At 45.5% G+C, this 26,633-nt stretch overlaps 1 protein-coding gene across 1 annotated transcript in view; it reads left to right on the top strand.

Annotated features, from left to right (window-relative positions):
- The window catches only part of LOC122920457 (ETS homologous factor-like), a 49,157-nt gene that overhangs the window by 9,792 nt on the left and 12,732 nt on the right, over positions 1–26,633 (top strand). The window contains exon 2 of the mRNA XM_044269971.1: positions 24,258–24,363. Coding sequence (XP_044125906.1) covers positions 24,261–24,363 — 103 coding nt within the window. The 5' untranslated portion in view covers positions 24,258–24,260. The remainder of the gene's footprint in view (positions 1–24,257; positions 24,364–26,633) is intronic.

Genomic DNA, 26,633 nt, shown 5'->3' with positions numbered 1-26,633 from the left:
TTGTGTAAATTATGGGTATGTCCTATATAAATGGAGGGGGGGGGGGGCATAAGATAAAAATGGCTTCATTTGTCAGTATTAATGAGAAGAAGTGCCTCTGGTCTGGGGTCTGTATTAGTTTGGGAGAGTCTGGTCTGGGGTATACATTAGTTTGAGGCTCTTGGCTGTGGTCTGTATTAGTTTTAGGGATCTGGTCTGGGGTCTGTACTATTTTATGGGGTTTGGGTTCTCTATTTAGGTGATCTAGTCTAGGGTCTGTATTAATTTTGGGATGTGATAAATGGGGTCATTTGTGCTATTTTTGATCCAAATGTATAAATTATGGGTATGCTCTATGTATTTATGGGTATTACTGTGCGTACCGCTTCATATGTCAGTAATAATGAGAAGAGGTGCCTCTGGTCTGGGGTCTGTATTAGTTTGGGAGAGTCTGGTCTGGGGTATACATTAGTTTGAGGCTCTTGGCTGTGGTCTGTATTAGTTTTAGGGATCTGGTCTGGGGTCTGTACTATTTTATGGGGTTTGGGTTCTCTATTTAGGTGATCTAGTCTAGGGTCTGTATTAATTTTGGGATGTGATAAATGGGGTCATTTGTGCTATTTTTGATCCAAATGTATAAATTATGGGTATGCTCTATGTATTTATGGGTATTACTGTGCGTACCGCTTCATATGTCAGTAATAATGAGAAGAGGTGCCTCTGGTCTGGGGTCTGTATTAGTTTGGGAGAGTCTGGTCTGGGGTATACATTAGTTTGAGGCTCTTGGCTGTGGTCTGTATTAGTTTTAGGGATCTGGTCTGGGGTCTGTACTATTTTATGGGGTTTGGGTTCTATATTTAGGTGATCTAGTCTGGGGTCTGTATTAATTTCGGGATGGGATGAAGGGGATCATTTGTGCTATTTTGGGGTATGGGTACACTCTATGTATTTATGGGTATGCTCTATGTAAATAGGAGGGGCATAAGATAAAAACTGTGTGCAACACACTGTGCGTACCGCTTCATATGTCAGTATTAATGAGGGGAGGTGCCTCTGGTCTGGGGTCTGTATTAGTTTGGGAGAGTCTGGTCTGGGGTGTACATTATTTTGAGGCTCCTGACTGTTGTCTGTACTCGTGTTAGGGTTGTGGTCTGGGGTCTGTGTTATATTAAGGAGTCTAAAGTCTGAATTACTTCATGTGGTTTGGGATCTGTATTTAGGTGGCTGGTCTGGGTCTGTATTCATTTTGGGATGTGATGGAGGGGGACATATGCACTATGTATGATTCAAATGTGCAAATTATGGGTATGCCCTATGTGAATGTGTGGGGCATAACATAAAAATTATGTGTACTGCTTCATACGTCACTTTTCACAATCTCTCTGTTGTTCCTTCTCAAAAGCTGTCAGGCTCTGTTCACATCTAAATAGAGATTAAATGGATAAATGAAAAAAAAAGAAAGAAAAAGAAACGCACAATGCACTGCTGGATCCATTGCATGATGGACACTGGTGGCGACCTGAGGAACCAAGTGACTTATGATGGTGTCCGTTGGGTCTTGATTTGGTGCTATTCTTTTATCTGAAACAAAAGTTCCTAACCCCCACTCATCAAGTGACTGGCACGTTCTATACATGGAGACCCTTCAGGCTATCTCCAAAAAGATAAGAGAGTGCATTGGCCAATATGATGTATGAAAGGTAGGTGATTTCTGAAGAGCCGGCGATGTCTCGTCAAGCACATGCAGAGGGGGATTCCTAGAGGAAGCAATGATGTGTGCAATGTGGAAATTACTACCAGGACACAAGGGACAGAATTTGAGCCTACTGAATGAAGAACCTAAGAACAGACGAAGAGTGACGAAACACTCTTATTTCAGCTGCAGCCAGACAGGAAGTCGTGTTGTGGACATAACACTTTCTAGTACTCTGGGAACCTGAGATAGCCTTCAAAAATTCCACAGGATAGGGGGTAAGTATTACATCGGCGATAACTATTATATCGGCGGGAGTCCTACTGCTGGTACCTCCAGCAATCATGAGAATGAGGTCCCTATACCCCCTGTAGGCCTCCTGAAATGAGCGGTGCAGCTGGTCGCACATGCATGTGGGTGGCAGCTCCATTCATTTCTATGGGATTTCCGGAGATAGCCGAGTACAGCGCTCGGCTACCTCTAGAGCTCCCATAGAAATGGAGGGACTAGCCACTCCAATAATTTCAGAGGGGCTGCATGGGGTATAGGGACCCCATTCTCATGATTGGTGGAGGCCCCAGTGGTAGGACCCCCATCAATCTAATAGTTATCCCCTATCTTGTGGATAGAGGATAACTTATTGTAACTGGAGTACCCCTTTAAGGCTAAAGATGGCCATACACATGAGGCAATGACTGGCTGATCACTCATCTGTGGGATCATTCGTATGGTTTGTGCCATCCCATCAGCAGAAAAATGATTCCCTGGTCCTTGAGCGTGATAAACCTGGAATATCACATTTTTGGCAGATAAAGGTCTGCTGTCTGCCATTATGGATGACTGTGTGAATCTTTCAAGCGATAGCCATTTTGACCGTAAATAGCAGCTATGGCTTCACGGCGACCATGATATGTGGTGAAACTGCGTATAAATGTATTGAATGACCGTTTTCATATAACAGCATTTTCCAATCTTTTACAATAGAGTAACTCCTGACAAAAGGAGGAGACCTACAACTACCGCAACCACATTGGTAACAGCTCTTGCTGTTTTTTGAGGAACCCCTGACCAAATTCTCAGGGGCCCTCAGAACCAGGCCTGGGAAGCACTCGCTTACAGAGTAGGCCTCAACTGTCCAGCTGTAAGATAGACTTGGTTGCCCATAGCACCTTTTTTTAACATTAGGGGCGAGGGTCTGCTGCTGATCTGACCATCTAATAAATTAGGGATGAGGGTCTGCTGCTGAGCTGACCAGCTAAAGCCATAAGGGCGAGGTCTGCTGCTGATCTGACAATCTAAAACATTAGGGGTGAGGGTCTGCTGCTGAGCTGACCCTCTAAAACATTTAGGGGTGAGAGTCTGCTGCTGAGCTGACCCTCTAAAACATTTAGGGTGAGGGCCTGCTGCTGATCTGACCATCTAAAACATTATGGGCGAGGGCCTGCTGGTGACCCTCTAAAACATTAGGGGTGAGGGTCTGCTGCTGAGCTGACCCTCTAAAACATTAGTAGCAAGGGCAGCCTAATAAGCATGTTGATATGATGGAGGAGGAGGACGAGAAAAGGAAGATTGAACCATATACCCTTTTTTGTGGTGGAAGGGGTACATGGGAATACAGTGTATTCAATACACCATAAAAGCCACATTTAGAGTGCCTTTATGTTCAGCCGCTTTCCTCTGGTGGAGAAGAGAAGTCAGGGGCAATCCAGGGCTTGTTAATTTTGATAAGAGTCAACCGGTCAGCATTTTCAGTTGACAGGCGGATGCGCTTATCAGTTATTATGCCCCCAGCAGCAATAAATATCCGCTCTGACAAAACACTGGCGGCCGGGCAGGCCAGCACCTCCAAGGCGTAGAGCGCCAGTTTGTGCCACGTGTCCAGCGTGGACAACCAATAGTTGTAAGGCACAGGGGGATCATTGAGGACGCTGACACGGTCTGCTACATACTCCTTCACCATCTTCCAAAACTTTTCCCTCCTTGTGACACTAGGCCACGCATCAGGGTGAGGGTGCTGGCGGGGTGTCATAAAACTGTCCCAGGCCTTGAAGACTCTTGCCTTGACTCTGTTGGAACTGCTGTGTGTTCCCCCCATCTCCCCTCCTCAGTTGCCCAAGGAACTACATACTCTGCTGCTAGCGTTGTCAGATGGAAATTTCTGGAGCAATTTTTCCACAAGGACCTTCTGGTATTGCACCATTTTGCTAGTCCTGTCCACCACAGGAATGAGAGATGAGAAGTTCTCTTTGTAGCGGGGGTAGAGAAGGGTGAACAACGAGTAATCAGTGTTGGCCAAAATACGTATAACGCGAGGGTCACGGGACAGGCAGCATAACATAAAGCCAGCCATGTCAGCCCAACAGACAAGACTTTGCTGTCCTCGTCAGGAGGATGACTCTCAATCTCCTGATCCTCTTCGTCCTCTTTGGCCCATCCACGCTGAACAGATGGAATAAATCTGCTATTGGTTCTACCCTCTGTAGCGGAGGCAACCGTCTCCTGCTCCTCCTCTTCATCATCATCATCCAAAGACAAACTGAGGGTAGTCTGGCTATCACCTCATTTCCACGTCTTCCACATGCAACACCTTCATTGTGAGCATTGAGCGTTTCAGTAGACACAGAAGTAGGATGGTTACGCTGATAATAGCGGCATCGCCTCTCACCATCTTTGTTGATTCCTCAAAGTTGCGTAAAACCTCACAGAGGTCAGACATCCATGCCCACTCGTCGCTTGTGAAGAGCGGAAGCTGACTGGAAAGGCAACGACCATGTTGCCCTCTGCTGCTCACAAAGCCTGGCCAACATGTGGAACGTGGAGTTCCAGCGCGTGCTCACGTCGTACAACAGTTGGTGAGCTGGCAGTTGCAAGCGCTGCTGCAGCATTGCCAGACCGGCGGCAGCTGTAGAGGACTTTCGGAAATGGGTACACACGCGGCGCACCTTCACCAGTAGCTCAGGCAAATTGGGGTAGGTTTTGGGAAACTGCTGAAATACTAGATTGAACACGTGGGCTAGGCATGGTATGTGTGTGAGTTTGCTGAGCTCCAAGGCCATTATCAGACACAACGATGCCTGGTTGTAGGTTGAGTGGCAAGATCCACAGCTCAGTCTGGTCCCTTATCTCCTGCCACAGCTCTGTGGCGGTGTGCTGTTTGTCACCTAAGCAAATCAGTTTAAGCACGGCCTGTTGCCGCTTCCCCACTGCTGTGCTACACTGCTTCCATCTACTGACTGATGCTGCAAGATGAGAATTCAGAGGTGGAAGTGGAGGAGGAGGTGGAGGAGAAGAGGTGGTTGCAGCTACTAATGTAGGTGGTGGCGGAAATCCTGATGGAAGTAGGGCCCGCAATCCTTTGCGTCGGTAGCACCTGTGCCATCCCAAGGTACGACTGGCTCCCGGCCTCCACAACATTCACCCAGTGTGCCGTCAGGGAAATGTAGCGTCCCTGGCCAAAACAACCTGACATGTTTGTTTTGGTAAATACTTGTATGCAAATAACTAAAAACCCAACCGCTTAACACATGTCTTCCCCGCCTAAACCAAATAATGACAGAGGCACATGTTTTGTGGCGTGAGGATCGGTCGCAGCTTTATTTATATTTTCTCATTGCTTTTTCACCAAACCACCAAACTCTTCTCACCAGAAACGACTTCCACTTATGAGAAGCGATATGCCCCACGGAAACCACAGTGGGCAAGTCCGCCATCTCCTCTGGTCTTAGTAATTTATTTCCACCGACCTCCAGCTGTGACTTAAACCATGGCAACTGTAACAGAAAGATATGTAAGACAAAACATCATAGAGAAAAACAATCAAAGGGAGCGAGGGGGGTAAAATTCCTGTTGAAGGTGCCGGTGAAAAGAGACTGAGATGTGATAAGCCCTCCTATTTATTAACTCTAGGGGGAGGGACAGGAGAGACCATCTAATCTGCACCAGGAGAAGGGGGGGGGGGAGAAAAACAAATACTCAAATAGGCAGGCCCAGTGCTAAAGGAATAACCCCCCCCCCCCCTTTTCAGGAGAAACCACAATAGACATGAATGATTTAACACATTAGCTGCCAACAGTATCTGCAGTCAAAAACACCCTCGCTATGTGCTGTGGTGTTAACTATAATCATGTAATACCAATAATGGAGCTTCTTTCCTTAGAACTCTGCATTGTGCCATTACTCTGTTATTCCTTTTGGTACTGTTTAAAGAAATGGACAGCTGGACATTATCATTCCCTTTGTCAATAGGGTGTGCTGATACATAAATATCAGACAGGCTCAAACTGGCTAAACACATTAGATATTGGCCAAGCCCACTAATTTCAGTAGGTTTGGTTGACCGTCTAATGGGTATGGGGCCTCCTAACTCTCTTCCAACAGCAGATGTGGGGGGAAATAAGGATTGGACATGTTGGATTTCAGCTGCCTAATTCTTTTGTTCTTGGTGAGATAAATCATGCAGCCAAACATGCATATTTATGGGAGGATCTGGAGAGTTAAAGGGGCTGTTGATATTGATGACCAATTGGAGTGATCAGGTTTGGGGTGGTCCCAATGCTAAGCTGGATCCCCCCGGAACACCGTCGAGGTGTCACCACGTGTTTCTGCTCTCTGGAGGAAATGGTAAGGCATGTTGCAACCCAATTGAAAAGAAGTCCAAAGAGTCAGGGCTTGCAGTAAACCAGGGTGCTTCTTTACTGGAGGAACTCAAGTACAAAACAATCCAGGCAGTACACTGAGCTGCCTTTTTGTCTCCTCCCTAGGAGAAGAAGGTTCTGTGCTGAGGAAAGGTCTGAGCTAGCTGTCCCAAAGGGCTGGTGGACCAGGGTCTGCGACAGTCGTCTGGCTGGCTCTCTGGTCAAAGGGCTGGTGACCCAAGGTCTGTGGCAGAGTATCCCCATCTCAGCATCATCTTCTGGTCACTAATGCAGTCTGGAAGAGTACTAAACACTGGTTCCTATCTGCAGACGACTATGGGCTCTGACTGTGCTACTTTTATACAATTTCTATCTGATCCAGAATCTTCTAGTGGGAGGGTTTAAGCTGGAGATTCACAGCCTAACAGAAACAATGCTGCAGTTTATGACTGCCATAGACTTGTATTGTGCCTCAAAACAAGTCAATGGGAATGACTAGGCAGTTTCCAGATGACAGAGCTAAACCAGACTATCAAATGTTTTTTCCCTCCAAAACTTAGTTCTTTGTAGTCCCTTATGATAACTGTGGAAATGACTAACCTTTCAGTACACAAGCTGGAAATCCCCAAAGTCTCTTAGAATGAACTGGCTATACATTAAGGGGGTTTTTCAAGATTTTTATAATCATGATCTACCCTCAGGGTACTACTTTGCGTAGTAGCAATAGGGGCAAATGTCCACAAATAGTCCAAAGTCCCTGTTCTCCAGGGCACTAAACTATCTTCAGGATAGTGTGGCAATGTGAATAGTGATGTGTACGGTGAAGCCCTGGAAGGGGTGTATATCTCACCTAGGTGAGATAAGTAAAGTCCCGCAAGATGCCGCTGGCTTCAGCAAATCTAGTTGCTGAAGCTATTTTTATTTATTTATTCAGGGCTGGATTTTATTGGATTGGGATGGTAGGTTTGGCAGTGGGACCTTCCAATCCACCCCCTCATTCCATGGAATGTTTTCCTTTCACCTAAGGTGATCGCAGGTGAGGTCTACTGTAATCAGGCCGACATAAAGCACCTCCCAGTGTGTCAGTCTGAGGAGGGAGAGAAAGAGTGTTTGTGAAGCAGAGTCCTGCTAAAACTCTGGGTGTGTGGTTTCAGCTAGCAAGGCTGAGGAGCCACAAGGCTAGGGTATAGCCTAAAGTTGAGGGGATGCAGTGACGCCTGCGGAAAGAGGGTCACTAGGTCAGAGTCGGGAGGACTACTGAACCACAGTCCCCCAAAAGGTACTGGAATTGCCACAGCCTGGAGGCTGCTGGATTGATGGTGGCTGAGGAAAGACGCATATGATGTCCATGTGTGAACTGTGCTCTACGAGTGAGGTAGAGACGTATTTTGTTTAGGTAGTGCCTACACGGGCAGGAGTTTATTTGTGTTTTAAGTGTTGGCAGTGTGGGAACCTCACTCCACCCAGTGATGTATAACTGAAATGCACAGTTTGGACATAAAAATCCGTTGTCTGGCGAGATATCTGTGAGTGTAACCCTCTGAAAAGAGACAATCCCTTACAATTTGGTGGAGGATGCGGGCAGCAACAACAACAGCAGGTTGCTAACAAGACTGGCTGCTAGGGGCAAGAAAGAGCAGGTGCTGCTGGTGCTATTCCGGACACTTTCTGCTGTTCTGCAAGTAAAAGTGTGTGGAGCTTAAAGGGCCAGACACCCGGTGAATGAGACTGTCCTGTTGAAATATTTTTTTTCGGGTGTGGTCACTATGAGGTCTGTGCAGACCCACCTACAGCAGGACTGCGCAATGGATGGTTCGTGGATATGGAGGTCTGACAAAAGATATGAAAGATCCCGCGAGTTGGTAATTGGGGGAATCTCGCTGTGGGTCACTTTATATTCCCGCAAACAAGTGTCTCGGATCATGCCAGAGGTCCTGGAGTTTATAAAGGGGGAGTCAGAGACAGATTCCACCGTTACTCTGACCTTTGCAACGGTCTATGGCTCTCTGCGATGGGAGCTCTTGAAGTGTGAGAACCTGAGAGTGGAGTGTGTGCTGGGCATGGACTTTCCATTATTTGGGCAGCTGTGGAGCGGAAAAAGCAAGTTAAGTGGTGCTGCCGGAGTTCCGGAGGAACAGCAGATATGTGCCGTTGCCAAGGGCAACCGTCGGGAAGAAAAGGAGGTGGAGAGCAGTGCTGCTCTCAGGAGATCCTATGTTTCCTGCACGTGTGCACAAAGTCTTAAAGAGTGCGGATGGAGTTACCATCCAGAAAAAGACTGGAGTTAAGGCCAAGGCATTTCCCCTGGCAACTACTGCATTGAGGAGGAGGGTGATGACGTGCTGGAGATATTCCTGGACTACCCTCATCTCCCGTGAGTGCCGAATCCGTGATGACAATCGGTAAGATAATTCCGATTATCCCTTGTGTAGCAGACCCAGTGACATTGAGCCGGCGGCAGTTGCTATCTGCTGGGCTGGTGGGGTATACGTCACCGAGGCGAGAAACTGTTACGGAAATGTGTGACAATGTGGAAAATGCATATGATGTCCATGTGTGAACCGTGCTCTACGAGTGAGGTAGGGACATATTTTGTTTAGTTAGTGCCTAGAAGGGCAGGAGTTTATTTGTGTTTTTTAATGTTGGCAGTGCGGGAACCTCACCCCACCCAGTGAGGTATAACTGGACTATCCTGTATGAGAAGAGTGCCAAAATAAATGCACAGTTTGGACATGAAAATCCGTTGTCTGGCGAGATATCTGTGAGTGTAACCCTCTGAAAAGAGACGATCCCTTACAATAGGTTATCAATATCAGATCGGCAGAGGTCCGACGCCCGGTACCCCCACTGATTAGCTGTTTGAAGAGGTAGCGGCTCTCGTGCAATTGCTGCCTCCGCTACAAAATTGCTTATCTGCTTATCTCTTGAATGGAACCAGCAGTAGTAATTAAATCACGCCGCCTCTACAAGCAAGACGATGCGCAGGTAATTCTGAAGAGGAAGCAGCGCTTGCACGAGCAACGCTACCTCATCAAACAGCTGATCGGTGGAGGTACTGGGAGTTGTATCCCCGCCAATCTGATGTTGAGGACCTATCCTGAGGACAGGTCATCAGTATCTACCCACTGCACAACCCCTTTAACTGCCAGATGAACAGGCGTTTGGCTGGCAGTTATCTCCGTAGGGCAGTTATGCATATGGTCAGCTTTAGTAAATCTGCCCCATTATCTGATACCATCAACACTGATTGATGGTACTGACAACGCACTACCGAGAAGAGGAATGGTGACATCTAGTTCCCAGGAGGAAAAGCAGAGGAATGTCACAAGTGTTTACCAAAACGTATATCGGAAGAGATTATTTTAAATATGTATTGGCAAACAAGCTTCTACCAACCAGACCCGAAAAAGTCTTATCCTGGTCCTGGGAAAACCATAAAGTTAAAAAACTATAAACGGACAAATATAGCATGCAATTGTGTTTCATAGCATGGGGAATCATAAAAGGAGGTAAAGTACAGTGAAGTCTGTTCCTTGTTACTGTATATCAGCATTGTTAACAACTGTATTAGATAAGTGTGGTCATGGATTATGATTGGGCTGACTATAATGACATTGTGATATAAGAGAAGAGTGGTCATGATTTATGATTAAGTTGATGATAACAACTACGATGAAAATAATGTTGCTTTAAAAGTATATAATGCATAAGTTTGCTGTATAATTCCCGGATACGATCCGGTTAAACATTGAATGTAACGAGACAGCTGGGCTATTTAAGGAGCCCGATTGCGCATATGCGCAGTTCGCCCCTGAAGAAGCGAGGCAGCGAAACCCGGGTCGGGCAGGAACGAGACGTTTTAAAGTGAAATTACTATATGCCTTTTGTTGAACGACTCTTGTGAGTAGATTAAAACCTTTTTAAACCATCTGATAAAGGGTATTTCACTATTTTGCCTATCCTTTTGAACCTCATAGAGGCTATTGTGTTTGGAAGATCGGACCCTGCTGGGGTGATAAAGAAAAGGCTTGTGAAGCCCGATGCCATCCATCAGTGACCGGGGAATCTAGTCTAGAGCAGCGCGGTTCCAAACTTTCTATTATTAGCATTGTTAACATGCTTTGGGGGTTTTGTTTGAATTCTTTGGTGTTTTTTATGGCGAAGTTAATGATATTGGTTTTTCCCGCTGTTGACTAAAAGTAATTTATTTTTCTAATTTCTCTGAATTAAAGGGAATTTTCTGTGAAAGTGATAATTTCCCTTCTCAATTCTCACCTGTAGTTCACTTTTAGGTTTCTGATAATTAAAATATTGTGTAGACTGTATGCGGACTATTGCATGGCAGCAGTCAAGGACTGCGCTGAGTGGCAACTCCAAATGTTCTTAGACCCGCAGTGCATTCCGCTGCTGTGTAAGATCTCCTCCAGGCTGCTTCCGGTGTTCCCTATTGCCAACCAAGTGGCCTTTTGCCCTTCCTTGCAAAGGAGCTGACACTTGAGTACTGCCTGTGACAAGCATGCTGCTGCGCTAAGCGCAGTTTGTAGCCTCTCCTGTGCCTTTTCCTATTTCTTAGACTTGTATCTACTAATCCATATATATTGTAAGTATCACTTCTGATAGAAGTTATCTGGGTATCGCTTCCAGCCGTATTCTATGGTGTGGTTTGTTGGGGGAGAAGCTTATCTGTGGCTGAGAGACAGAGAATTAGATAAGCTCATTAAGAAGGCCAGCTCTGTCCTAGGTTGTCCCCTTGATCCAGGGCAGGAGGTGGGTGACAGAAGAACTCTAGCAAAATGAACATCGCTGTTAGAGAATGTCTCCCACCCCATGCACGAAGGTGCGCGAAGGAACGTTATCGGAGGTCCTTCCTCCCAGCAGCGGTTAGGATTTATAACCACCACTGTTCCCAGAAACCCAGTAGTGAATGTTTTTCTTGTATTTTACTCTTTAATTTCTAATTACTCTTATTTTTGCTCCTGTTGTGAATGTGATTGCTACTGTTATGCCAAAATCTCCCCACTGAGGGACAATAAAGGGATTTTCTTCTTCTTCTTCTGCTTCTTCTTCCTATCTGATGATCGGGCAAGCATCATGAGACTGTAATATCCAATGCTACTGCCAGCAGACAGGTGTTTTTATGATCCAGACGGCAGTTATAATAGTGTACTGTAAACACTGTTAGAATGTAAGCTTGGTCAGGGGATTTTTGGAAAAAAATTCATCTGCTGGAGTTTCCTCTTTGTCTTCTGTTTTCATCAAAGTTGTAGTCAATCATTTCTATCAAAGTTGTAGTCAATCATTTCTATGTTTCACATGTTTTTTTTTTTTTAAGTTGGGTGTCAATCAGTATGGCTCGCTGAAGGTTTGAGAAGCTGCTTTCTTAAGTTTTATACCCATAATTATCACCCCTGATGCCCCTGGTTTTGGTCTGGCTCATTGTGTATCTTAAAAGGTTTTTTTCCACCTAGCTCCAGGGACTCTCGCAAAAAACCTTCTCCTTCGTTGGTGGGCCATTCCACACTTGACCACAGCAGACTGTGCCACTTCCATATTTTGAGCAATGATTCTCTTCCTCCCATTCCTAGAAAATAAAGAAGAAAAATAAGAGCCAGTCCCTACTGTGAACTGAATGCAGACTTTCCGCATAGTCCACCACCAAACCCTTAGACTGTGAGAAAACTTAATGTTGAATTTCTTCAGAACAGATTTCATGTAAAGTATTTTGCTGAAGGTATTTCCAAGGAACTATGCTAATCTGTTTAATGTTAATTTAGCCCGACTGACCTTCTTCTGCAAAAAGATCTTATCTTCCTCAGAAATGTCACCTGAGAAAACGATATGCACTTGATGCAGCAATTTACATGCCATTGCTGGTGTTGAGCTGTCTGTTTGCCATGGGTTTAGCTATTTACATTGTGCTTTAGTGGGGTGTCCTCCCATTGTACACAACGTTTTTTTCTGATCCTTTTGGCTCAGGGATGGCGCTTCTCCAATCTCTAATTGTAGCCTAGGTGGAGCTTGAAGAACTTCTACTGTACATGTATACTATATAGCATGGTTGGTGGACCTGCCAAACAGACAAACGAGGACGTTACTAAAAGTGTGAATCTTTTTGGCCCCGTTATCAATCTTGGAACAGGCTTGAGATACATAGTTTGGTTGAAGGTCTTCTCCTAAGGCGAGAAACATAGCTTGGAACACTCAGGGACGTAATGGCTTCTACCAAAGATGGTACCCCTCTTAGGATGTGCAGGGCACTAGGGCTCTGGAGTGACTATAACCCCAGTACACCCCATAACTCAGGTACTACATCTCATATGGGAAAGGAAGCAATTCTGGTCTTTTATAATCACTAGTGGCCCAATTCCAGAAGGGGCAAGATGCAGGCAGCAGTGCTTTATGGTGGAGTCGTACCTACTGGCCCAGCTGGCAATGCTTGTGGGGCCACTACCCCAGATGGAGGTTGGGGGAAGACTGACAAGTCACTTGTGTTTGATGCGTTATTGAGGTACAGGATTAAGGTAGCAAACTGAAGGAAGACTAGTTGCCACTTTGGCTCCCCCTTCCCACCAAGTATTGAGGCATAGGTAAATTTAAACTATTGATAACCCACAAACAACAACTATCACCGACCTACAGTAGGCCAAACCTCTGGGATGCCCATCGATTAGCAGAATGGGAGACCTGAGTTCTCTGTGTGAATGGAATGGTAGTCCGTGTGTGTGACCATCACTTTATTCACCTCTGTGGCACCGGCGGAGATCATCGTACGCCGTATAGACAGTGAATGGAGCTGTGGTTATACGTACTACTGCTCCATTCCCACAGTGGACTTCATGACTCCTGTTCGTATGATCGGCGAGGAACTCAGTTTTTGAGCCAACCCCCCTTGGAGAATCTAGTAAGGACTCTGTCCTCAGATAAACGTCTGTATATATTGAAGATAAAATGAGATCTGTGTGTCCTAGATTGACACTTCTCTCACAAATGTACATTGTACTCATTGTTTTGGAAACACAGAGCTATAGACACAAGCTCATAAAGAATAAGTAAATCCCGGGTGGATAGCTGTGTCTCAGGGGTCATATCAGGATACGAGGCCTTACAATGGCTTAGATGTATTCTATGACCTTGGAGTTGGGCCAAGTATCAACTAAACTTTCTTGATGTTTTGTATGGTCGGCTCAGTTGTGATGAAGTAAAACCAGCTTCCACATGACTATTGTGAGCTTATGCCGTAATTTACATTGTATAGAAGTACTGCAGGTATTTTGGCCAAGTGTCAAAAAAAAAAAAAATGCTCAAAAACTCAACCGTCAGTACACACCACCAACCCAGTTGCCTAAAGTCCCAATTTTGCTAGGGTTGTCCTTCATTTTCAGAGAAAATACTAGCAAATTTAGCCTGTCCTGCTCCTCAAATGGGTGGTGCTTCTGTAAACCCCATAAGTGGGTGGCCCCTGTGGGTTTGGCCCACGACCAAGGCGGGGCTTCAATCCCCCTAATTTACCAACAAAAATGATGGTAGGTAGGGATGAGCGAATCGACTTCGGATGAAACATCCAAAGTCGATTTGCATAAAACTTTGTTCTAATACTGTACGGAGCAGGAGCCGAAGTTATTGCTTGGTACCTTGGAACCAAACCCAAGTTCGGGAAATGTTTTTTTACAGCAGAAATTAATTTATCAAGTTACTGCGCGAAGTCTCAAGAGACTTCACGAAGCAATAACTTCGGCTCATCGGAGCCAATACATTCTAATACTGTACGGCGCTCCTGCTCTGTACAGTATCAGAACAAAGTTTTATGCAAATCGATAAATAAGCTGAGCCCAAAGTATTTCCGTGCTTGGACTCGAGCGATCATCTATAATCTGTGGGAAAACCTGGCAGTAAGTGTTTAATCTCCCTGCAGCGCCTCTACAGGTAAAATGAAGTATTACACAATTTTCGTTCAAGTGAATAGATTGTCTGTGTGATGCAAGGCAGGAAGGTCCTCCAGAGCTAGAGACGTGCTTTGTAACTGCTTTCATCCCTGGACAAGATATGAGGATCTTGAACCCAGGGGTCTCTAAACGGGGGTATGAAAATGGATTTTTTCAAGCAAATAATACAGAGGAATATGATAATATGAATACTATATTAGAAGGAACCCTGAAGGATCAACTGTAATGTATGAAGGAACCACATACAAGTGTTCAATTCCCCTGCAGTGCCCCTACAGGAGAAATGAAGTATTACACAACTCCCATTAAAATCACTGGGCTCTCCATATAATGCACAGATTCTGGATCGAGAGATGCTTCTCTAAACTGGACAAGCGTTTAATGAATACTCTTAGTGGGAAGCAAAGATGGAGAGAATAATAAGTGCATCGGATTACATCTGCTATAATGGGTGGCATGCCCTCATGATTAGTTTACTATGCAAGTAAAGTACTTTTGCGTTACCCACATTGTCATTAATATTTCCAGGAATATCTTTTGACTGTTTAGTATTGGCTTACAGTCAATGACCACAAGTCTTCTGCTCTCGGTAGAAAGGTTATTGCAGGGTGCCAAGCAGCTGGAAGACACAGTGAGAAGGGAAAGCAGGAAATGGAGGTCACAGCAGACAGAATTATCAACAGTCGGCCTCATAAAGTGATCCGTCTAAGGCAGTGGTGGGCAATTGGTGGGTACAGAAGGCCATTGGGAGGCCTCAATCTGTTGCCCTTTGCTTCCCTCTCTGTACAGTTTTGCTTACGCTTTATATATATATGTTGCTCTATATCATGGAGAGATTGGGGTCTATTGCCCCTTTTGCAAGTAAAGATGCTCAATGGGTTGCTTTAGTATCTCCGATACATGGGTGGACTGGCCATAGACCCTACACGGAAATTTCCCCGTGGGCTGATGCCTTGAGTGCAACCTAAGCCCTCCTCTTGACTGCCAGCCAGGTCCATAAAGATCTGAATGAATTAAAGGGGTATACCGGTAGGCAGGGGCGTTGCTAGGGTCTCAAAGGATCCGGGGCACAAGCCCCAATAAATATGGCTCAGTTCGCTAAGGCTACTTTCACACTGTTCTGGTGGGGGGGGAACAGCCTGCCGGATCGGTGCTACCGCTAGTGCACCGTGTCGCCGGATGTTCGCTCCAGCCCCATTCACTATAATGGGGCGTGCCGAAGGTCCGGCCGCAGTACGGCAAGCATGCCGAGAGAGAGGCAGCTGGAATAAAACAGCCTGCCGGAGAAGGCTATCTCTAGTGTGAAAGTAGCCTCAGTCTACCCTCCCCGTGCACGCTGCATTTTGCTGTACTCGCTATACAGCAGCACATACCTGTCACATTCGGCGCCTCCAGGTGATGTCTCCTCTGATGTAGATCTTCTCTGTCATCATCTTCTCCACTCGGTCCAGACAATTTCTTTCAGCTGCACCTCGTCTCTGCAGAGTGTGACACACAGACTTCTTAGCTTCCTCGCATTTCTATCATCATCCCCCAACCTGGAGCCCCCACTGTGTTCTCCTGCTGCTCGCTGTGCCGCCCAATACTCCCAAATACTATCCTGAAGAATAATGAGTGCTGTACAGATAAGCCCCCCACATAGTTATGTGTTCCTCATATACAGTCCCATGTGAATAACATCACCCCCTCACCAGCCTTATCCAACATACAGTCCCATGTAAATCACTCCCTCCCCCAGCCACCATCAGTATACAGCCCCATATAAATAACATCACTCCTGAACATTTAGTCCCATCAGAACATCCCTCCCTTCAGCCCTAACATACAGTCCCAGTGAAATAACCACAACTCCCAGCATTGCTCTGCCTCTCCCTTCACTTACCTCTCCTCATGTACCTCTCCTCCACTAAAATGACCCGAATGGCCGGTCGCACATGCTCTATTCATTTCAATGGGAGTTCCGGAGATAGCTGAGCGTTGTACTCTCCGGAACTCCCATAGACATGAATGGAGCAGCTGCGTGCATGTGTGACCCTTTAATTGTGGCAGTATTTTGTGCTGCACTGTGTTATCTGGTTCTGCTGGGGCGGTATTTTGTGTGGCACAACAGTATTCCTGGTCCTGCCTACTTCTGTTGTCCCTCCTCCTGTCAATTTGGATCCACCTACAACATGGGGCCTCTTTTAGTTTTTTTCCAGGGCCACTTCAAGTTCCCAGTCCGCCCCTGCTCCGATAGACAGTCATAAACAGCCACCTTTTTGCAAGAACCTGTCACACCTGTTACAGGCGTTAGAAGGTCTGACTGCACATGAGTGATCTGACGGCCTCTTTTGGTTTCACTTTGTCTGTGTGTTGCTGGTATGTCCACACCTCCTGTTCAGGTGACCTTTACCCATCCCTATTTAGTCTGACTTTACCCATCACTCCTTGCTCTGGATAGCTTCATTTGGTTTTGGAAGAGCTGGAGTGTGGTTCTTGTTGAAGTCCTGTTCATCCATAATTTTCAGAAGTTAAGTGTTCCACTTGTGGTGTTTTGTACCCCCCCCCCTTGGTTGTTTACTAGGCCTCAGCGAGATGCTGGTTCCTTCACCAGGGAAGGAATGAGTTGTCTCTACCCTGTCATTACCTTTAGGGCATCCGAGGGTTACCAGGATTTTCCAGGTTCCTGTGTATGGGCATCTCTACCATCGAGAGGTGCCCATACGGATAGGAGTTAGGGCCAGGAGCAGGGTTTTATATGTGGTGACCCTTTTCCTTCCCTAGCAGTGAGGCCTAGTGTCTTTCCTCTTCCTTCTTGTTGTCTTTTGGTGTTCTCCCCTACTACATCTGTGACAGAACAATTGAATATAAAGGGGTATTCCAGGATTTTTCATTGATGGCCTAGCCTCATCAATATCTGATCTGTGTGGGGGGGGGGGGGGGGCAATACCCCAACTCCCCTGTCGATCAGATGTTTCAGCATAGCTTCTGTGCCTGAACGACATTGGTGGCTGGAGTTGGTTACTGCAGCACTGCTCCCATTCATTTCAGTGGGAACAATGCTGCAGTAACCAGCTCCATCCATTACACAATGGATGGAGCTGTATATTTCCAGCCCCAACTTCCAGCCCTGAAATAACAGTGAAACAGCTTGACTGGCAGGGTTGTTGGTGCGTCGGACCCTGCCGGTCAGATATTGGTGGCCTCTCTTCAGGATAGGCCAACAATAACACAATTCTAGAATCATCCTTCAATGTATGGGTCGACATCAGAACTTCACATTTTTTTATAGACTGTCTAGGAGTTTATGGATGGTTGTCAACCCTGATGGGGATCTAATGTACCATTAGGAACTAGTCAGATGCTTTCTTTCTGTAGCAATACAAGAGATTTATTAAAGCCAAGGTATTGATGAGGTCAAAAGAATGACATGTGAAAGGGATCTGTTAGCAGCTTAGCATGGTCAAAACTATTGACAGATGTCACTAGATAGCGTATGGTTACAAACCTTTTATTATTATCAGGAGTAATGCGAATATGAAGTTTTTTCTGCCAGATTCTGCTCCTGCAAGTGTTCTGGAGGCGGATCTTCAGTCTGCATTGAGTTGCTTGAGAGCCCCTCCCCTCTGCTTTCCATGACAGCCGTAGCAGTCTCCTGGTTGGATGCTGCAGCTGTCACTCAGAGCAGAGGGGAGGGGCTGGGAAGCAGCTCAATGCAGAAAGCACTTCACAGTGAAGCTCCCCTGCAAAGATTTCATGCAGGGCGTTAAAAGTTTTGGAGACCTTGAAGGGGTTAATGGTAGTCGTTACTGGGAAATAATCTGAAGTGAGCGGGGCTGTTTAGGCAGATGCCATTCTTTGTACTGTGTTTATTCTGTTGTAAATCAAAGCGCCTATGAGATAGTATCAGAGCTGCAGAACAGGTGCAGGGGCCAGCGCAGGCTGCCAACACAAACTGCGCGGCTGGATAATGTTGCTTGAGAGCCATTCACGAGATAACAGTCACCCCGCCAACAAAGAATTAACGTCTGCCTCACGGGCGGGGTTCTTCTTGTCAGCGCCCGGCCCCCCTGCTGACACACTTCACAATAACTGCGTGCTATAGAAATACCTGGATACCCCTGCAGCAGGTCTCCAATATCCTGCATTGCTTCACCATTACGTTTTCGGGTTCAGCGTTTGGGCGGTCGATGAATTCCGTTTTGGATTCGGTTATCACGGAATATAATGGAATTCTTTGACGGAAGGCAAAACGGAAGCCTTTAAGAGTCTGGAAGACGTCTATGGGAAGCATAACGGATCCGTCTGGACAGCTGATAACCTCTCAACCAGCAAAACGCTCAGTTCCCACCGAACAGGCAGATGTAGCAGAGCTGAATATGACATTATTATTGCATTATGTCATCGTGATGCGCCTGTGAGTTAAAGGGGTTGTCCGTGTGGCCTAATGAGCGCTATTAGGACTCTGGGGCATCCTAGAAGAAGGGTAACCCTCTTGGGGAGTTCCTCTATGTTATATCTTAGGAGCACCTTGAAGACAATAGTAGGCATGACGTCAGTAGATCAGGGTGCCAGTACCAGCAAATAGCGCCAAAGAGACCTCCCACAGTGCCATCATTTGCCAACGCAAAGACATGATTTGCTAACAGAGAGCCAAACCCTGCCCAGAGCCTGTCCATACAATGATGTAAAATGATGCCATATATAACGGATCACAGAGCCCATTTAATACATACAGTATCGGCATAGCGTCCACAGTGCTGCAGTTCCTAAAAGCTCCAAAGATATTCCCATTAAAATCGTCCATTTGTTTATAGGGATTTATACTGTGCCTGGCATCCAGCTAAAAAGGACATTTGCTAAGTTTTTACCTTCACAATGGCGCTCCCGCACCGCAGGGAACTGCAGTCAGCCCCATTTATGGGAGTGGAGTCTGCTCCGGTTCCCTGCAGAGCCAGGTGATCAGGAGCGTCGGAGTATAGGGAAAACCTAGAAGGGGATGCATTGCTTGTTCTTCAGGATTACGTCGTGCCCCCACCAATCATAAAGTGATAGTATATCCTAGCCATTGTAAAATGGGAATAATCCTTTAAAGGGGTTTTCCCCATTTGCAATACTTAAAGGGGTTGTCCCACAAAAAATATTCTACAGTTTTGGATATAAATACTTTTGTAATTACATGTATTCAATAAAATGTATCAGTAGCGCCACCTGCTCTTTGTTCTTTTTCTTATTTCTATGTCCTGCTCAATGAGACGGCCGCACATGCTCAGTTCCATCCTTTAACTGCCTCCTGAGCTGTGATAGGGAGAGCTGAGACACGCCTCCTGAGCTGTGATAGGGAGAGCTGAGACACGCCTCCTGAGCTGTGATAGGGAGGGCTGAGACACGCCTCCTGAGCTGTGATAGGGAGAGCTGAGACACGCCTCCTGAGCTGTGATAGGGAGAGCTGAGACACGCCTCCTGAGCTGTGATAGGGAGAGCTGAGACACGCCCCCTGAGCTGCCAGCCTGATATAAATCTAGCAGAGCAATGAATGGGGAGATCTCTGGACCCATGTGAGGTACAGGGCTGGTTTTAGCTTTGTTACAAAGGGCTTGCCATGTACTATATAATGTCTTTGATGATTTTCATTTTTTACATTAATCATGGGGTAACCCCTTTAAGTGTGTAAGTGCTTGATCAATGAGGGTCCGACTGTTGGGACCCCACAGATCACAAGAATGGGGTTCTTGTGCTCCCCAGTCATACATGTCCTATCTCCAGTAGTCCCACAGAATTGAGTGGAGAGGCAGCAGACACATGCGATCGCTGCTCCATTCAAACGGGGGAACACGGGACCATTCTCGTCATCGGTGCAGGTCCCGACGGTCAGACCTCCACCAATCAGACACTTATCCCTTTACGCTGAGGATAACCGAATAAGTAATGTTTGAGGGAAAACTCCTTCAAGACTTTTGTGTCTTTGTCTGTCTCCCAATTGACTTTAAATGGTTCTTCAAGACCTAAAGGCTAAAACCCATGGTCGGGGGTGGGGGGGTGGGGTCATGGTGTAAAAGTTAAAACAAAAAGAGCACTCTAGGAACAGTGTCGATTCCCTTCTCTGCTGATTCCGGTCCCCGCAGGACCAGAAGTTTGACATGTCATCTGCAAGCAATCAATGGCCTCACCGATGACCTGTGCAGGAATGGCACAGGGCCAAGGTCACCACTAAAGCCACTGATTGGCCTGCAGCGGTGATGTGCATGCAGACCGTCAAACCTCCTGCCCACTGGGGACCGTTTCAGGCTTAAATCCGGTGCTCAGCACTGAACCTGAAGCAGGTACCGTAAGGTTTATTTTTTTGGACCCTGACCATGAGTTGCCATCCTTGGAGATCCCCTCAAAGTACCCCACAATAATTATAAATGGCTCATGGTCGGTGGGGGGCCCTCTGCGCTGAGGCCCAGGATCCATACTTCTGCATTTGTGCTTTTCATATTAGGCTACTTTCACACTGGCGTTTTGGCTTTCCCTTTGTGATCTGAGATCCGTTCAGGGCTCTCACAAGTGGTTCCAAAACGGATTAGTTTTGCCCTAATGCATTCTGAATGGAAAAGGATCCGCTCAGAATGCATCAGTTTGCCTCCGATCCGTCTGACGAAACTGAGCCATTGTAATTCGATGGAGACGGATCCGTTTTCTCTGACACAATCTGGCACAATAGAAAACGGATCCGTCCTCCATTGACTTTCAATGGTGTTCAAGACGGATCAGTTTTGGCTAGATTACAGATAATACAAACGTATCCGTTCTGAACGGACGCAGGCGGTTGTATTATCTGAACGGATCCGTCTGTGCAGATCCATGACGGATTCGCACAAAACACGAGTGTGAATGTAGCCTTATTATTTGCAGCTTGTTATGATTGCGTCTTTTGTGTATTTCATTCCTCCCCATAAAGCTCGTAAGCTGCGGGTATTCATTACCTGTCATTACAGTCACACACGGACTCCCTATAACAACAAACACGCCATTGTTTGGGTTCGGCTGGATATTACGCAGCGTAAACGATCGTTCTTATTGTCCTGGGTTGGTTGTCAACAGGGGAACAAGAGGCTCATTGATAGGACTGACTGCAGCATGTTGTGTTATGGGGTCATTACCATGTCCCATGGCAAACACTGTGTGACTTATATAGACTGGGGGCAGGGCCGGCAGCTATTGTATAAAGCTCCTGAAACGCGTTGCTTGGAGTCAGATGTGACTCTTCACTTATAGGATTGGTATGAATTTTTACGGGTTCAATTTACAACCTGAGATGTTTAGTCAACATGAATTAACCTTAGCTACAGGAGTATACAGACCCACAGGGGTTAATTATATCCGCCTCCCTTATCTCATGAAGGGTAAATCAGGTCTGCCCAAATCACCACGTGCCCCCGGAAGTCCAGTAGTTTGCCTTAGGCCTCACACACATGATCGGATCAATTTTTGGGGTCCAAAAATCGCAGATCTGCAAAACACGGATACCGGCCGTGTGCAGCCTGCATTTTCCCTTTTAGGGCAAGTTTCAAATGCTTATTCTTGTCCACAAAACGCAAATCTTTTTTGCGGAGCCGCGGAACGGGCATACGGATGGGGACAGCACACGAAAAATGTGTTGGTCCACATCCGATCCCCTTATTTTGCAAATCAGACCGAAAGTATGGTCGTGTGCATAAAGCCTTATGCAGATGCATACTGTATCAAACAGTTCACTAGATCTCAGCTTCCCATGCGTGTAACAAGCAGTGAAGAGCAATCTAAGGGTTAACTGCCATTACACAATCACATTACACAATCACATGATCACTGTGATGTCATGGCTGCTTTCTCCTGCTTATTTTATTTATTGTATTTATTTATTTCATTTACTGTATTCATTGTAATTTATTGAATTTATTTATTGATTCATTTAAATTATTTATTTCTTAATGTGCTCTGATATAGTAAAAGCTTCTCTGTGATTGGTTGCTATGGACAACAATGACTGCATTGATATATGAGGCCCATTGTCTCACTTTTTCAGAGTTTTACCAGAATTTTATAACTTACTAGCTTAAGGACGCGGCTTCGCTCGGGTATATTTAATCTATTTCAATTAATGTTTGTGTGTGTCGTTAAAAGATATCAACACTATCCACTATAAGAGTGACATCTATAGCACCCCGCCCCCTTAACAGTGACCTCCACAGCCCCCCACCCCTTAATAATGACCCCCCCACAGTGCCCCGTCCCTTAAAATTGGACCTCCACAGCAGCCCACCCCCTTAACTTTGACCTTTACATCAGCCTTCCCCTTTAACAGTGAGTTTCACAGCACACCACCCCCTTGACAGTGACCTCCACAGGGGCCTGCCCCCCTAACCGAATTAGGACTGTGTCTTAGCGGGACCTAGAAGTTGATTTTTAACTTAATTTTTTCAATCCCTGCTGGCTGAGGAGTGGGAGGGGCGTGGCCTAATTGGATCAGGGGCATGTCCTTTTGAACATCTCACTCTAAGACAGCAGCACTGTGCTGTCTGAGTGTGAGCTGCAGAGAGAAAGTCACCCTTCCTCCCACCCCTGCAGCTGACAGTAGTTGATTTTTACCTTTATTTTTTCAATCCCCGGTCGGCTGAGGAGTGGTAAGGGGCGTGGCCTAACCAGATCAGGCGTGTAGCTTAGCGGGACATGGGGGCGGGGTTTTAAGTTCATTTTTTGAGGGTGGGAACATTGTGGCAGGGGACGTGTCTGGGCGCCTTCCTGCAAGAGTGACGCCCCTCTGGGCACCTTACTGGCTCATTTGCATACGAAATAAACTAGATTTTCAGAGGATAAAAACATCTATTGCTGGAACAAAGGTACATCTGGAAATAAGGTACTAAGTGCTATTAGGCTATGGCTTTACTTCAATAGCGATTATACGGGTGACAGATTTCCTTTAAAGCTCACCTACAGCAGCGAAGAAAAATGGCTGGGTTGTTATGGAAACCTGGAGTAAAACTGTATGTGGAGGTTAACGGCCTGCGAGCTTCTATTGGCCGATAAGGGTCATGTGACCAAGCTTCTATTGGCCGATAAGGGTCATGTGACCAAGCTTCTATTGGCTAATGCATTTTTTTTGTAATATCTCAGGAACGGTACATCCTAGAGAGCTGAGACCTGGTCTAAAACCTTCCCGGACACCTGATGTACCTGTGTGCCAAATTTCGTAATTGTAAATGCAACGGTGCGGATTCCTTTAGCGAACATACACACACACACACACATACACTCTGCTTTATATATTAGATTTTCTATACCGCAAGTCAGAATAGCTGCTTATGTCAAGCTGTAAACTATTCCCCGGTGACTGATGCTCCTAAACACGAGCTTCACGTGTGTGCTGAACCACGACCTCTTTTCTATAGAAAGTGAAAGGATTGTATACATTTATGAGTTTCTATATGAGATAAGAAAAAAAAAAACAGCTTTATTTTATTTTTATCAGAAACAGTGCCCCTCTTGTAAATAGAATTTCTTGGGTATTGGGTCTCAGCCCCTTTCAAGTGAATGTAGCTGAGCTTTAATAGTCATAATATATCATTATAGTGGACAGAACCTCATTTTTCCGATACAGAGCTCCAGAGCAGCGCTGCAGTAGCCAGCAACGTCCACTACACTATGGATAGATCCGGGTGGTTTCGGCACCAGCTACCCTAAAGCAGCTGATCAGCGGGGGTGCGGGGTGTCAGACACCCATTGATCAGATATTGATGGCATTTTAAAGTAAAAAAAATAAATTGTGGATGCCTTTCACCACCACTAGAGGGCTCCTGGAAGCTCACTGCATACTGTTTACACATAGAACTCAATAATAACACAGTATTCAGTAAGCTCCCTCTAGTGGTGACTGCAGGCAGACAGAATTTCCATTACTAGCCACATTCACGATATTCTAGGTTGTGCAGACAGGTGATTTACACTGCAAAATAGTGAGCAAGATATTTCATTAACTGTCTAATACTGATTATCCTTCTTCTACAGATCATGATTTTACAAGGAAGCAACATTATGAATATTAATCCAAGTGCCAACTCCCACTCCCATCATCATCAACCTACCTGGACTGCTCCCTACCCTACATGTGATGGTAAAAATATATTTTTTTAAGCCTTGAGTAGTGATTTCTCACCTATAGCTGTTTCAGAACTACTACTCCCAGCCTGCAGCAGTCAAGGCATGCTGAGAATTCTAGTTTTGCAAAAACTGGGGTGCCCTAGGGCCCAGAGAAAAGTACACTGTAATGGTAGACATATGGTTATGGTCATATGTCATATTATCAAGCTGCTGTTACTGGATCGGCAGTATGGTGTTCCGCTGTGAGCAGGAGCTGTCAATCTGACAGATTACAGAGGAGCTGTCACATCTATTTTAGCAACAACTTGCAATTTTATGCTATGATGTGCTGTTCCTCTATTATTCCTTCTAGAAGTCAAGAAGGTATTCATAACTTCTAGCAGGAATAATAAGGGAATGGCACAGCATTGAGCCATAAGAATAGAAGCCAAAGACAGATCTGTCTTGTGATGACTATGATGGGGCTTCCTAATGAAGCCTCCAACACAGACGTGGACCTGTCCAAACCTGGCACTGGACTGATTCACAGCCATTGGGGGTAGTATGCTGAATACAGGGTGTGGGCCTATGCTGAGTCTATGAATCAATGTAGACCTGAGTACTGGGTACTCGCCAATGCAATAACTAGAATAACTTAAACTCAGAGTAAGATCATCTATCAGCAGCAGCTAGCCTGCTTACTGACAGTTTCCAAGCAGCAACAGATTTCTTCTTTTCGCTAAATAAAAACCAACTGAAAAACAAGCGAGTACAACAGAAAATGCCCGCAGATATATTACAAGGATGCCATATTTGACCCGTTATGACTCTATGGCCATATTAGCTCCTCGGTAGGTGACAATGCAAAAGTGACATGCAGTATGGCTGCACTTTCTGTTGTCATTTTTGCAAAAATGGACGCTACAACTGAATAAAAAAATGGCGATATCTCTGTGAATAAATAAAATGTTATTATTAGACATTTTTAAAAATTTTACTATTAGACATTTTATATTTTGAGCATCAATTTACTTGAAGTTAGAACATTTTGGTGCAGAGAGGATGGAGGATTTACAGTGCTGCCCATAATTATTCATACCCCAGGCAAATTTTGACTTAAAGTTACTTTTATTCAACCAGAAAGTAATTTTTTGACGGGAAATGACATAGGTGTCTCCCAAAAGATAATAAGACGATGTACAAGAGGCATTATTGTGGGGGAAAAAACATTTCTCAGCTTTTATTTACATTTAAGCAAAAAGTGTCCAGTCCACAATTATTCATACCCTTCTCAATAATCAATAGAAAAGCCTTTATTGGCTGTTACAGCAATCAGACGCTTCCTATAATTGCAGACCAGCTTTTTGCAGGTCTCCACAGGTATTTTTGCCCATTCATCTTTAGCAATGAGCTCCAAATCTTTCAGATTGGAGGGTCTTCTTGCCGTCACCCTGATCTTTAGCTCCCTCCACAGATTCTCAGTTGGATTCAAGTCTGGACTCTGGCTGGGCCACTTCAAAACGTTAATGTTGTTGTCCGCTAACCATTTCTTCACCGCTTTTGCTGTGTCTTTTGGGTCATTGTCATGCTGAAATGTCCACTGGTGCCCAAGGCCAAGTTTCTCTGCAGACTGCCTGATGTTGTCGTTGATAATCCTCATGTATTGCTCTTTTTTCATGGTGCCGTTTACTAGGTTAGGTTCCCTGGTCCATTGGCTGAAAAACACCCCCAAAGCATTAGGTTCCCACCACCATGTTTGACAGTGGGGATGGTGTTCTTTGGGTTGAAGGCTTCTCCTTTTTTACGCCAAATGAAGGAAACATCATTGTGACCAAACAATTCCATTTTTGTTTCATCTGACCATAACACAGAAGACCAGAAGTCTTCTTCTCTGTCCAGATGAGCTTTTGCGAAAGGCCAAACAAGCTTTTTTGTGCCTTATCTGGAGAAGTGGCGTCCTCCTTGGTCTGCAGTGTGCAGTGTCCGTTGGATTGTCTGCCTTGAGACATTGCCACCAGCAGAGCCCAGATTCACCAGGATGGCCTTGGTGGTGATCCTTGGATTCTTTTTCACCTCTCTAACTATCCTTCCCGTCAGCACAGGTGTCACTTTTGGCTTCCGACCACGTCCTCTGAGATTTTCCAAAGTGCGGAACATCTTGTATTTTTTGCTCAAATGTAAATAAAAGCTGAGAAATGTACATCGTCTTACTATCTTTTGGGAGACACCTATGCCATTTCCCGTTAAAAAATTACTTGCTGGTTGAATAAAAGTAACTTTAAGTCAAAATTTGCCAGGGGTATG

Source organism: Bufo gargarizans, chromosome 10 (assembly GCF_014858855.1).
Source record: "Bufo gargarizans isolate SCDJY-AF-19 chromosome 10, ASM1485885v1, whole genome shotgun sequence".
Classification (NCBI taxonomy): Eukaryota; Metazoa; Chordata; class Amphibia; order Anura; family Bufonidae; genus Bufo; species Bufo gargarizans.
The sequence above is the reverse complement of the archived record's forward strand: the minus strand, read 5'-3'. Positions and strand labels throughout refer to the sequence as shown.